We start from the raw sequence: 12,911 nt of genomic DNA, 5'->3' as shown, positions 1-12,911 counted from the left end.
GGGTGCTGGGTGTTGGGTGTTGGGGGCTGGATGCTGGGTGTGCTGGGTGCTGGGTGCTGGGGGCTGGATTCTGGGTGTGCTGGGTGCTGGGGACTGGATGTTGGGTGTGTTGGGTGCTGGGTGCGTTGGGTGTTGGGTGTGTTGGGTGCGGGTGTGCTGGGTGCTGGGTGTTGGGGGCTGGGTGCTGGGTGTTTTGGGTGCTGGGTGTTCTGGGTGCTGGGTGCTGGGTGCTGGGGGCTGGGGGCTGGGGGCTGGGGGCTGGGTGTTGGGTGCTGAGTGTATTGGGTGTTGGGTGCTGGGTGTTGGGTGTGCTGGGGGTTGGGGGCTGGGGGCTGGATCCTGGATGTGCTGGGTGCTGGGTGTTGGATGCTGGGTGTGCTGGGTGCTGGGGGCTGGGTGTTGGGTGCTGAGTGTACTGGGTGTTGCGTGCTGGGTGTGTTAGGTGCTGGGTGTTGGATGCTGGGTGTGCTGGTTGCTGGGGGCTGGGTGCTGGGGGCTGGGTGTTGGGGGCTGGGGGCTGCGTGCTGGGTGTGCTGGGTGCTGGGGGCTGGGTGTTGGGTGCTGGGGGCTGGGGGCTGGGGGCTGGGGGCTGGGGGCTGGGTGTTGGGTGCTGAGTGTATTGGGTGTTGGGTGCTGGGTGTTGGGTGTGCTGGGGGTTGGGGGCTGGGGGCTGGATCCTGGATGTGCTGGGTGCTGGGTGTTGGATGCTGGGTGTGCTGGGTGCTGGGGGCTGGGTGCTGGGGGCTGGGGGCTGGGGGCTGGGGGCTGGGGGCTGGGGGCTGGTTGTGCTGGGTGCTGGGTGCTGAGTTTACTGGGTGCTGGTTGCTGGGGGCTGGGTGTGCTGGGGGTTGGGTGCTGGATGCTGGGTGCTGGGGTTGGGTGTGCTGGGGGCTGGGTGCGGGGTGCTGAGGGCTGGGGGCTGGGTGTGCTGGGGGTTGGGGGCTGGGTGCTGGTTGTGCTGGGTGCTGGGTGTGCTGGGGGCCTGGGTGTGCTAGGTGCTGGGGCCTGGGTGTGCTGGGTGTTGGGTGCTGGGTGTGCTGGGTGCTGGAGACTGGGGGCTGGGGGCTGGGTGTTTTGGGTGCTGGGTGTTGGGTTCTGGGTGTGCTGGGTGTTGGGTGCTGGGTGTTGGGTGTTGGGGGCTGGATGCTGGGTGTGCTGGGTGCTGGGTGCTGGGGGCTGGATTCTGGGTGTGCTGGGTGCTGGGGACTGGATGTTGGGTGTGTTGGGTGCTGGGTGCGTTGGGTGTTGGGTGTGTTGGGTGCGGGTGTGCTGGGTGCTGGGTGTTGGGGGCTGGGTGCTGGGTGTTTTGGGTGCTGGGTGTTCTGGGTGCTGGGTGCTGGGTGCTGGGGGCTGGGTGTTCTGGGTGCTGGGTGCTGGGGGCTGGGTGTTGGGTTTTGGGTGTGTAGGGTGCTGGGTGTGCTGGGTGTTCTGGGTGCTGGGTGTTGGGTGCTGGGTGCTGTGTGCTGGGTGCTGGGGGCTGGGGGCTGGGGGCTGGGGGCTGGGTGTTGGGTGCTGAGTGTATTGGGTGTTGGGTGCTGGGTGTTGGGTGTGCTGGGGGTTGGGGGCTGGGGGCTGGATCCTGGATGTGCTGGGTGCTGGGTGTTGGATGCTGGGTGTGCTGGGTGCTGGGGGCTGGGTGTTGGGTGCTGAGTGTACTGGGTGTTGCGTGCTGGGTGTGTTAGGTGCTGGGTGTTGGATGCTGGGTGTGCTGGTTGCTGGGGGCTGGGTGCTGGGGGCTGGGTGTTGGGGGCTGGGGGCTGGGTGCTGGGTGTTGGGTGTTGGGTGTGCTGCGTGCTGGGTGTGCTGGGGGTTGGGGGCTGGATGCTGGGTGTGCTGGGTGCTGGGTGATGGGTGATGGGTGTTGGGTGTTGGGTGCTGGGTGTTGGGTGCTGGGTGCTGGGTGCTGGGTGTTGGGTGCTGGGTGCTGGGTGCTTGGTGTGCTGGGTGCTGGTTGCTGGGTGTTGGGTTTTGGGTGCTGGGTGCTGGGTGCTGGGGGCTGGGTGTTGGGTGCTGAGTGTACTGGGTGTTGGGTGCTGGGTGTGTTAGGTGCTGGGTGTTGGATGCTGGGTGTGCTGGTTGCTGGGGGCTGGGTGCTGGGGGCTGGGTGTTGGGGGCTGGGGGCTGCGTGCTGGGTGTGCTGGGTGCTGGGGGCTGGGTGTTGGGTGCTGGGGGCTGGGGGCTGGGGGCTGGGGGCTGGGGGCTGGGTGTTGGGTGCTGAGTGTATTGGGTGTTGGGTGCTGGGTGTTGGGTGTGCTGGGGGTTGGGGGCTGGGGGCTGGATCCTGGATGTGCTGGGTGCTGGGTGTTGGATGCTGGGTGTGCTGGGTGCTGGGGGCTGGGTGCTGGGGGCTGGGGGCTGGGGGCTGGGGGCTGGGGGCTGGGGGCTGGTTGTGCTGGGTGCTGGGTGCTGAGTTTACTGGGTGCTGGTTGCTGGGGGCTGGGTGTGCTGGGGGTTGGGTGCTGGATGCTGGGTGCTGGGGTTGGGTGTGCTGGGGGCTGGGTGCGGGGTGCTGAGGGCTGGGGGCTGGATGTGCTGAGTGCTGGGGGCTGGGTGTGCTGGGGGTTGGGGGCTGGGTGCTGGTTGTGCTGGGTGCTGGGTGTGCTGGGGCCTGGGTGTGCTAGGTGCTGGGGCCTGGGTGTGCTGGGTGTTGGGTGCTGGGTGTGCTGGGTGCTGGAGACTGGGGGCTGGGGGCTGGGTGTTTTGGGTGCTGGGTGTTGGGTTCTGGGTGTGCTGGGTGTTGGGTGCTGGGTGTTGGGTGTTGGGGGCTGGATGCTGGGTGTGCTGGGTGCTGGGTGCTGGGGGCTGGATTCTGGGTGTGCTGGGTGCTGGGGACTGGATGTTGGGTGTGTTGGGTGCTGGGTGCGTTGGGTGTTGGGTGTGTTGGGTGCGGGTGTGCTGGGTGCTGGGTGTTGGGGGCTGGGTGCTGGGTGTGTTGGGTGCTGGGTGTTCTGGGTGCTGGGTGCTGGGTGCTGGGGGCTGGGTGTTCTGGGTGCTGGGTGCTGGGGGCTGGGTGTTGGGTTTTGGGTGTGTAGGGTGCTGGGTGTGCTGGGTGTTCTGGGTGCTGGGTGTTGGGTGCTGGGTGCTGTGTGCTGGGTGCTGGGGGCTGGGGGCTGGGGGCTGGGGGCTGGGTGTTGGGTGCTGAGTGTATTGGGTGTTGGGTGCTGGGTGTTGGGTGTGCTGGGGGTTGGGGGCTGGGGGCTGGATCCTGGATGTGCTGGGTGCTGGGTGTTGGATGCTGGGTGTGCTGGGTGCTGGGGGCTGGGTGTTGGGTGCTGAGTGTACTGGGTGTTGCGTGCTGGGTGTGTTAGGTGCTGGGTGTTGGATGCTGGGTGTGCTGGTTGCTGGGGGCTGGGTGCTGGGGGCTGGGTGTTGGGGGCTGGGGGCTGGGTGCTGGGTGTTGGGTGTTGGGTGTGCTGCGTGCTGGGTGTGCTGGGGGTTGGGGGCTGGATGCTGGGTGTGCTGGGTGCTGGGTGCTGGGTGATGGGTGATGGGTGTTGGGTGTTGGGTGCTGGGTGTTGGGTGCTGGGTGCTGGGTGCTGGGTGTTGGGTGCTGGGTGCTGGGTGCTTGGTGTGCTGGGTGCTGGCTGCTGGGTGTTGGGTTTTGGGTGCTGGGTGCTGGGTGTTGGGTGCTGGGGGCTGGGTGTTGGGTGCTGAGTGTACTGGGTGTTGGGTGCTGGGTGTGTTAGGTGCTGGGTGTTGGATGCTGGGTGTGCTGGTTGCTGGGGGCTGGGTGCTGGGGGCTGGGTGCTGGATGCTGGGGGCTGGGTGCTTGGTGTGCTGGGTGCTGAGTGCTGGGTGTTGGGGGCTGGGGGCTGGGGGCTGGGGGCTGGTTGTGCTGGGTGCTGGGTGCTGAGTTTACTGGGTGCTGGTTGCTGGGGGCTGGGTGTGCTGGGGGCTGGTTGTTGGGTGTTGGGTGCTGGGTGCTGGGTGTGCTGTGTGCTGGGTGCTGGGTGCTGGCTGCTGTGTGCTGCATGCTGTGTGCTGGGTGTTGGGTGCTGGTTGCTGGGTGTGCTGGGTGCTGGGTGCTTGGTGCTGGGTGCTTGGTGCTGGGTGTGCTAGGTGCTGGGTGCTGGGTGTGCTAGGTGCTGGGTGCTGGGTGTTGGGTGTTGGGTGTTGGGTGCTGGGTGCTGGGTGTTGGGTGCTGGGTGTGCTGTGTGCTGGGTGTGCTGAGGACTGGGTGTTGGGTATTGGGTGTGTTGGGTGCTGGGTGTGTTGGGTGCAGTGCGTGTTGGGTGCTGGGTGCTGGGTGCTGGGTGCTGGGTTCTGGGTGCTGGGTTCTGGGTGCTGGGTGTGCTGGGTGCTGAGTGCTGTGTGCTGCGTGCTGGCTGCTGGGTGCTGCATGCTGGGTGCTGGGTGTGCTTTGCAGTGTGTGCTGCTGCTGGGTGCTGTTTGCTGCATGCTGTTTGCTGCATGCTGGGTGCTGTGTGCACTGTGCAGCGCAGTGCTGTGCTGGCTGTGCTGGGTGCAGTGCAGCTGGGGATGGCAGCGCTGCACCTCGTGTGCTTCAAAGTCTTTACGAGAGGAGATGGCAGCAGGACGAGGGGGGATGGTTTGAATGGAGGGAGGGCAGCTGGAGGTTGGATGTCAGGGGAAGTTCTGTGCTGTGAGAGCGGTGAGGGGCTGCAACAGCTGCCCAGAGAGGCTGTGATGCCCCGTCCATCCCTGGAGGTGTCAAGGCCAGGTTGGATGGGGCCCTGGGTGTGCTGTGCAGTGTGTGCTGGTGCTGGGTGCTGGGTGCTGGTTGCTGTGTGTGCTGCATGCTGGGTGCTGAGTGCTGCATGCTGGGTGCTGGGTGTGCTGTGAAGTGTGTGCTGGTGCTGGGTGCTACATGCTGTGTGCTGGTGTTGGGTGCTGGGTGCTGGGTGTGCTGAGTGCTGGGGGCTGGGGGCTGGGTGTTGGGTGCTGGGTGTTGGGTGCTGGGGCTGGGATGTGCTGGGGGCTGGGTGCTTGGTGCTGGGTGTTGGGGGCTGGGTGTGCTAGGTGCTGGGTGGTGGGTGTGCTGGGTGCTGGGTGCTGGATGCTGGGTGTGCTGGGTGCTGTGTGCTGGGTGTTGGGTGCTGTGTGCTGGGTGTGTTGGGTGCTGCATGCTGAGTGCAGTGCGTGTTGGGTGCTGAGTGCTGGGTGCTGTGTGCTGCGTAGCTGGGTGCTGTGTGTGGCTGAGTGCTGGGTGCTGTTTGCTGGTGCTGAGTGCTGTGTGCTGCGTGCTGGGTGCTGTGTGTGCTCTGTGCTGGGTGCTGCATGCTGGGTGCTGAGTGCTATGTGCAGTGCGTGCTGGGTGCTGGGTGCTGCGTGCTGGTATTGCTGTGCAGTGTGTGCTGGTGCTGGGTGCTGTTTGCTGCACGTTGGGTGCTGTGTGCTGGGTGCTGCATGCTGGGTGCTGGGTGCTGGGTATGCTGTGCAGTGTGTGCTGGTGCTGAGTGCTGGGTTCTGGGTGCTGTGCAGTGCATGCTGTGTGCTGCGTGCTGGGTGTTGTGTGCTGGGGGCTGTGTGTGCTGTGCTGTGTGCTGTGCTGTGTGCTGTGCTGTGTGCTGTGCTGTGTGCTGTGCAGTGTGTGGTTGGAAATCCATCATCCTTGGCCTCGCTCCCAACCCAAGCATTGCATGATGCTCTGCATGGCCGTTCTGTTAGGGGTGCTGCCAGGGGTCCCGCACCCAAACCCCCCCCCTCACCACCCTTTGGCCGAGGGCTCAGTGCACGAATGGCTCCTCTGTGTGCCCCCAGCTGGAGGAGTTCTCCCACTTTGACTTCGGGCAGTGGCGGCAGCGCTTCCTGCAGTGGATCGCGCAGATGAAATCCCGCGCCCTCGACGTCTTCCGCAGCATCGACCGCGATCAGGACGGCCGCATCAGCCTCAGGGAGTTCATGGACAGCCTGCTCAGCTCCAGTGAGAGCGGGACGGGGGGGGGAAACGGGGTGGGGGTCCCTCGGATGAGGGGATGGGGGGCGGAGGGGTGCGTTGGGTGCCATGTCCCCATTGGGTGCCACGTCCCCATTGGGTGCCATGTCCCCATTGGGTGCCACGTCCCCATTGGGTGTCCCGTTCCTACTGGGTGTCCTGTCCCCATTGTGTGACCCGTCCCCTTTGCGTTACCCGTCCATCCCACTTGATGCCCCATCCCTATTGGTTCCCATCCCCATTGCTGCCCGTCCCCATTGGTGCCCCATCCTCATTGGTTCCCCTCCCTTTTGGTCCCCATCCCCATTGGTGTCCCATCCATCCCCATTTGTGCCCCATCTCCACTGGGTGCCCCATCCCTATTGGTCCCCATCCCTATTGGTCCCCATCCCCATTGGTGCCCCATCCCCATTGCTGCCCCATCCCTATTGGTCCCCCTCCCCATTGATGTCCCATCCCCATTGGTGCCCCATCCCCATTGGTGCCCATCTCCATTGGTGTCCCATCCTCATTGGTGTCCCATCCCCATTGGTGTCCCATCCATCCCCATTTGTGCCCCATCCCCATTGATGTCCCATCCCCACTGATGTCCCATCCCCATTGGTGTCCCATCCCCATTGCTGCCCCATCCCCATTGGTTCCCCTCCCTATTGATGTCCCATCCCCATTGGTGTCCCATCCCTATTGGTCCCCATCCCCATTGGTGCCCCATCCCCATTGGTGTCCCATCCATCCCCATTGGTGCCCCATCTCCATTGATGTCCCATCCCCACTGATGTCCCATCCCCATTGGTGTCCCATCCCCATTGATGCCCCATCCCCATTGGTTCCCCTCCCTATTGATGTCCCATCCCCATTGGTGTCCCATCCCTATTGGTCCCCATCCCCATTGGTGCCCCATCCCCATTGGTGTCCCATCCATCCCCATTGGTGCCCCATCTCCATTGATGTCCCATCCCCACTGATGTCCCATCCCCATTGGTGTCCCATCCCCATTGATGCCCCATCCCCATTGGTTCCCCTCCCTATTGATGTCCCATCCCCATTGGTGTCCCATCCCCATTGATGCCCCATCCCCATTGATGTCCCATCCCTATTGGTCCCCATCCCCATTGGTATCCCATCCCCATTGGTCCCCATCCTCATTGGTGTCCCATCCATCCCCATTGGTGTCCCATCCCCATTGGTGCCCCGTCCCCATTGGTGCCCTACCCCCATTAGATGCTTCGTCCCCATTTGTGCCCCATCCCCATTTGTGCCCGATCCCCATTGGGTGCCCCATCCTTATTGGTCCCCATCCCCATTTGTGCCCCATCCCCATTGATGCCCCATCCCCATTTGTGCCCCATCCCCATTGGTTCCCCTCCCCATTTGTGCCCCATCCCCATTGGTGCCCCATCCCCATTGGTCCCCATCCCTATTGATGCCCCATCTCCATTGGTTCCCATCCCCATTTGTGCCCCATCTCCATTGGTGTCCCATCCATCCCCATTGATGTCCCATCCCCATTTGTGCCCCATCCCCATTGCTGCCCCATCCCCATTGGTTCCCCTCCCCATTGATGTCCCATCCCCATTGGTGCCCCATCCCCATTGGTGTCCCATCCCCATTGGTGCCCTTCTTCATTGGTGTCCCATCCATCCCCATTGGTCCCCATCCCTATTGGTCCCCATCCCCATTAATGCCCCATCCCCATTGGTGTCCCATCCCCATTGGTGCCCCATCCATCCCCATTACTGTCCCATCCATCTCCATTGGTCTCCCATCCCCATTTGTGCCCCATCCCCAATGGTTCCCCTCCCTATTGATGCCCCATCCCTATTGGTCCCCATCCCCATTGGTGTCCCATCCCACTTGATGCCCCATCCCCATTGCTGCCCCGTCCCCATTGGTGCCCCTTCCTCATTGGTGCCCCATCCATCCCCATTGGTGTCCCATCCATCCCTATTTGTGCCCCATCCCCATTGGGTGCCCCATCCCTATTGGTCCCCATCCCCATTGATGACCCATCCCCATTGATGTCCCATCCCCATTGGTTCCCCTCCCCGTTGATGCCCCTGTTCCCATTGGTGTCCCATCCCCATTGCTGCCCCATCCCTATTGGTCCCCATCCCCATTTGTGCCCCATCCCCATTGGTCCCCATTACCATTTGTGCCCCATCCCCATTGGTTCCCCTCCCCATTGGTGCCCCATCCATCCCCATTGGTTCCTCTCCCTATTGATGTCCCATCCCCATTGGTGTCCCATCCCCATTGGTTCCCCTCCCTATTGATGTCCCATCCCCATTGGTGTCCCATCCCACTTGGTGCCCCATTCCCATTGGTGTCCCATCCATCCCCATTATTGTCCCATCCCCATTTGTGCCCCATCCCCACTGGTTCCCATCCCCATTGCTGACCCATCCCTATTGGTCCCCATCCCCATTTGTGCCCCATCCCTACTGGTCCCCATCCCCATTGGTGCCCATCCATCCCCATTTGTGCCCCATCCCCATTGGTTCCCATCCCCATTTGTGCCCCATCTCTATTGGTGTCCCATCCATCCCCATTGGTGTCCCATCCCCATTGCTGCCCCATCCCCATTGGTTCCCCTCCCCATTGATGTCCCATCCCCATTGGTGCCCTATCCCCATTGGTGTCCCATCCCCATTGGTGCCCATCTCCATTGGTGCCCCATCCATCCCCATTGGTCCCCATCCCTATTGGTCCCCATCCCCATTAATGCCCCATCCCCATTGGTGCCCCATCCATCCCCATTACTGTCCCATCCATCCCCATTACTGTCCCATCCATCTCCATTGGTCTCCCATCCCCATTTGTGCCCCATCCCCAATGGTTCCCCTCCCTATTGATGCCCCATCCCTATTGGTCCCCATCCCCATTGGTGTCCCATCCCACTTGATGCCCCATCCCCATTGCTGCCCCGTCCCCATTGGTGCCCCATCCTCATTGGTGCCCCATCCATCCCCATTGGTGTCCCATCCATCCCTATTTGTGCCCCATCCCCATTGGGTGCCCCATCCCTATTGGTCCCCATCCCCATTGATGACCCATCCCCATTGATGTCCCATCCCCATTGGTTCCCCTCCCCATTGATGCCCCTGTTCCCATTGGTGTCCCATCCCCATTGCTGCCCCATCCCTGTTGGTCCCCATCCCCATTGGTGTCCCATCCCCATTGGTGTCCCATCCCTATTGGCCCCCGTCCCCATTTGTGCCCCATCCCCATTTGTGCCCCATCCCCATTGCTGCCCCATCCCCATTGGTTCCCATCCCCATTGGTTCCCATCCCCATTGGTGTCCCATCCCCATTTGTGCCCCATACACATTGGTTCCCCTCCCTATTGATGCCCCATCTCCATTGGTGTCCCATCCATCCCCATTGGTGTCCCATCCCCATTGCTGACCCATCCCTATTGGTCCCCATCCCCATTTGTGCCCCATCCCCATTTGTGCCCCATCCCCATTGGTTCCCCTCCCCATTGGTGCCTCATCCATCCCCATTGGAGCCCCCTCCCAATTGGTGTCCCATCCCCATTGGTCCCCATCCCCATTGGTGCCCCATCCTCATTTGTGCCCCATCCCATTGATTCCCACCCCATTGCTGCCCCCACCCCACGCAGGGTTCCCCACCAACACGCTGGAGATGACGGCGGTTGCGAACATCTTCGACACCAACGGCGACGGCTTCATCGATTACTGCGAGTTCGTCAGCGCGCTGCACCCCAACCGCGACCCACAGCGCCGTGGCGCCGATGCTGATCGCATCCAGGCTGAGGTATGGGGAGCAGCTGTGGGTGCAGCAGGGAGCAGCTGTGGGTGCAGCAGGGAGCAGCTGTGGGTGCAGCAGGGAGCAGCTGTGGGTGCAGCAGGGAGCAGCTGTGGGTGCAGGAAACAGCTGTGGGTGCAGCAAGGAGCAGCTGTGGGTGCAGCTGGGAGCAGCTGTGGGTGCAGCAGGGAGCAGCTGTGGGTGCAGCAGGGAGCAGCTGTGGGTGCAGCAAGGAGCAGCTGTGGGTGCAGCAGGGAGAGCTGTGGGTGCAGCAGGGAGCAGCTGTGGGTGCAGCAAGGAGCAGCTGTGGATGCAGCAGGGAGCAGCTGTGGGTGCAGCAGGGAGCAGCTGTGGGTGCAGCAGGGAGCAGCTGTGGGTGCAGCAGGGAGCAGCTGTGGGTGCAGCAGGGAGCAGCTGTGGGTGCAGCTGGGAGCAGCTGTGGGTGCAGCAGGGAGCAGCTGTGGGTGCAGCAAGGAGCAGCTGTGGGTGCAGAAAGGAGCAGCTGTGGGTGCAGCAGGGAGAGCTGTGGGTGCAGCAGGGAGCAGCTGTGGGTGCAGCAAGGAGCAGCTGTGGGTGCAACAGGGAGCAGCTGTGGGTGCAGGAAGGAGCAGCTGTGGGTGCAGTAGGGAGCAGCTGTGGGTGCAGCGAGGAGCAGCTGTGGGTGCAGCAGGGAGCAGCTGTAGGTGCAGCAGGGAGCAGCTGTGGGTGCAGCAAGGAGCAGCTGTGGGTGCAGCAGGGAGCAGCTGTGGGTGCAGCAAGGAGCAGCTGTGGGTGCAGCAGGGAGCAGCTGTGGGTGCAGCAAGGAGCAGCTGTGGGTGCAGCAGGGAGCAGCTGTGGGTGCAGCAAGGAGCAGCTGTGGGTGCAGCTGGGAGCAGCTGTGGGTGCAGCAGGGAACAGCTGTGGGTGCAGCAAGGAGCAGCTGTGGGTGCAGCTGGGAGCAGCTGTGGGTGCAGCAGGGAGCAGCTGTGGGTGCAGAGGGAGCAGCTGTGGGTGCAGCAGGGAGAATCTGTGGGTGCAGGAAGGAGCAGCTGTGGGTGCATCAAGGAGCAGCTGTGGGTGCAGCAAGGAGCAGCTGTGGGTGCAGCAAGGAGCAGCTGTGGGTGCAGAGGGAGCAGCTGTGGGTGCAGCAGGGAGCAGCTGTGGGTGCAGCAGGGAGCAGCTGTGGGTGCAGCTGGGAGCAGCTGTGGGTGCAGCTGGGAGCAGCTGTGGGTGCAGCAGGGAGCAGCTGTGGGTGCAGCAAGGAGCAGCTGTGGGTGCAGCAGGGAGCAGCTGTGGGTGCAGAAGGGAGCAGCTGTGGGTGCAGCAGGGAGCAGCTGTGGGTGCAGAAGGGAGCAGCTGTGGGTGCAGCAGGGAGCAGCTGTGGGTGCAGCTGGGAGCAGCTGTGGGTGCAGCTGGGAGCAGCTGTGGGTGCAGCAAGGAGCAGCTGTGGGTGCAGCAGGGAGCAGCTGTGGGTGCAGCAAGGAGCAGCTGTGGGTGCAGCAGGGAGCAGCTGTGGGTGCAGCAGGGAGCAGCTGTGGGTGCAGCAGGGAGCAGCTGTGGGTGCAGCTGGGAGCAGCTGTGGGTGCAGCTGGGAGCAGCTGTGGGTGCAGCAAGGAGCAGCTGTGGGTGCAGCAGGGAGCAGCTGTGGGTGCAGCTGGGAGCAGCTGTGGGTGCAACAAGGAGCAGCTGTGGGTGCAGGAAGCAGCAGCTGTGGGTGCAGCAGGGAGCAGCTGTGGGTGCAGGATGGAGCAGCTGTGGGTGCAGCAAGGAGCAGCTGTGGGTGCAGCAAGGAGCAGCTGTGGGTGCAGCAGGGAGCAGCTGTGGGTGCAGAAAGGAGCAGCTGTGGGTGCAGCAAGGAGCAGCTGTGGGTGCAGCAGGGAGCAGCTGTGGGTGCAGAAAGGAGCAGCTGTGGGTGCAGCAGGGAGCAGCTGTGGGTGCAGGAAGGAGCAGCTGTGGGTGCAGCAAGGAGCAGCTGTGGGTGCAGGAGGGAGCAGCTGTGGGTGCAGCAAGGAGCAGCTGTGGGTGCAGCAGGGAGCAGCTGTGGGTGCAGCAAGGAGCAGCTGTGGGTGCAGCAGGGAGCAGCTGTGGGTGCAGCTGTGGGTGCAGCTGTGGGTGCAGCAAGGAGCAGCTGTGGGTGCAGCTGGGAGCAGCTGTGGGTGCAGCAAGGAGCAGCTGTGGGTGCAGAAAGGAGCAGCTGTGGGTGCAGAAAGGAGCAGCTGTGGGTGCAGCAGGGAGCAGCTGTGGGTGCAGCAGGGAGCAGCTGTGGGTGCAGCAGGGAGCAGCTGTGGGTGCAGCAGGGAGAAGCTGTGGGTGCAGGAAGCAGCAGCTGTGGGTGCAGCAGGGAGCAGCTGTGGGTGCAGCAGGGAGCAGCTGTGGGTGCAGCAGGGAGAAGCTGTGGGTGCAGCAGGGAGCAGCTGTGGGTGCAGCAAGGAGCAGCTGTGGGTGCAGCAAGGAGCAGCTGTGGGTGCAGCAAGGAGCAGCTTTGGGTGCAGCAGGGAGCAGCTGTGGGTGCAGCAGGGAGCAGCTGTGGGTGCAGCAAGGAGCAGCTGTGGGTGCAGCAAGGAGCAGCTGTGGGTGCAGCAGGGAGCAGCTGTGGGTGCAGCTGGGAGCAGCTGTGGGTGCAGCAAGGAGCAGCTGTGGGTGCAGAGGGAGCAGCTGTGGGTGCAGCAAGGAGCAGCTGTGGGTGCAGCAAGGAGCAGCTGTGGGTGCAGCAGGGAGCAGCTGTGGGTGCAGCAGGGAGCAGCTGTGGGTGCAGCAGGGAGCAGCTGTGGGTGCAGCAAGGAGCAGCTGTGGGTGCAGCTGGGAGCAGCTGTGGTTGCAGAGGGAGCAGCTGTGGGTGCAGCAGGGAGCAGCTGTGGGTGCAGCTGGGAGCAGCTGTGGGTGCAGCAAGGAGAAGCTGTGGGTGCAGCAGGGAGCAGCTGTGGGTGCAGCAAGGAGCAGCTGTGGGTGCAGCAGGGAGAAGCTGTGGGTGCAGCAGGGAGCAGCTGTGGGTGCAGGAAGGAGCAGCTGTGGGTGCAGCTGGGAGCAGCTGTGGGTGCAGCAGGGAGCAGCTGTGGGTGCAGCAAGGAGCAGCTGTGGGTGCAGCAGGGAGCAGCTGTGGGTGCAGCAGGGAGCAGCTGTGGGTGCAGCAAGGAGCAGCTGTGGGTGCTGCAGGGCTGTGCTGTGGGTCTGACCCTGATGGGACCCCCAGGTGAACAGGCAGGTGGCCCAATGCAACTGTGCCAAGCGATTCCAGGTGGAGCAGATCAGCGCCAACCGATACCGCGTG

At 63.7% G+C, this 12,911-nt stretch overlaps 1 protein-coding gene across 1 annotated transcript in view; it reads left to right on the top strand.

Annotated features, from left to right (window-relative positions):
* Positions 1 to 12,911, top strand: part of LOC125690800 (microtubule-actin cross-linking factor 1, isoforms 6/7-like) — a 63,214-nt gene that overhangs the window by 38,862 nt on the left and 11,441 nt on the right. Inside the window, exons 9-11 of the mRNA XM_048939520.1 lie at positions 5,722 to 5,884; positions 9,519 to 9,673; positions 12,834 to 12,908. Coding sequence (XP_048795477.1) covers positions 5,722 to 5,884; positions 9,519 to 9,673; positions 12,834 to 12,908 — 393 coding nt within the window. The remainder of the gene's footprint in view (positions 1 to 5,721; positions 5,885 to 9,518; positions 9,674 to 12,833; positions 12,909 to 12,911) is intronic.

Source organism: Lagopus muta, chromosome 3 (genome assembly GCF_023343835.1).
Source record: "Lagopus muta isolate bLagMut1 chromosome 3, bLagMut1 primary, whole genome shotgun sequence".
NCBI classification, from domain to species: domain Eukaryota; kingdom Metazoa; phylum Chordata; class Aves; order Galliformes; family Phasianidae; genus Lagopus; species Lagopus muta.
Note: the sequence above shows the minus strand (reverse complement) of the source record. Positions and strands in the feature narration are given on the sequence as shown.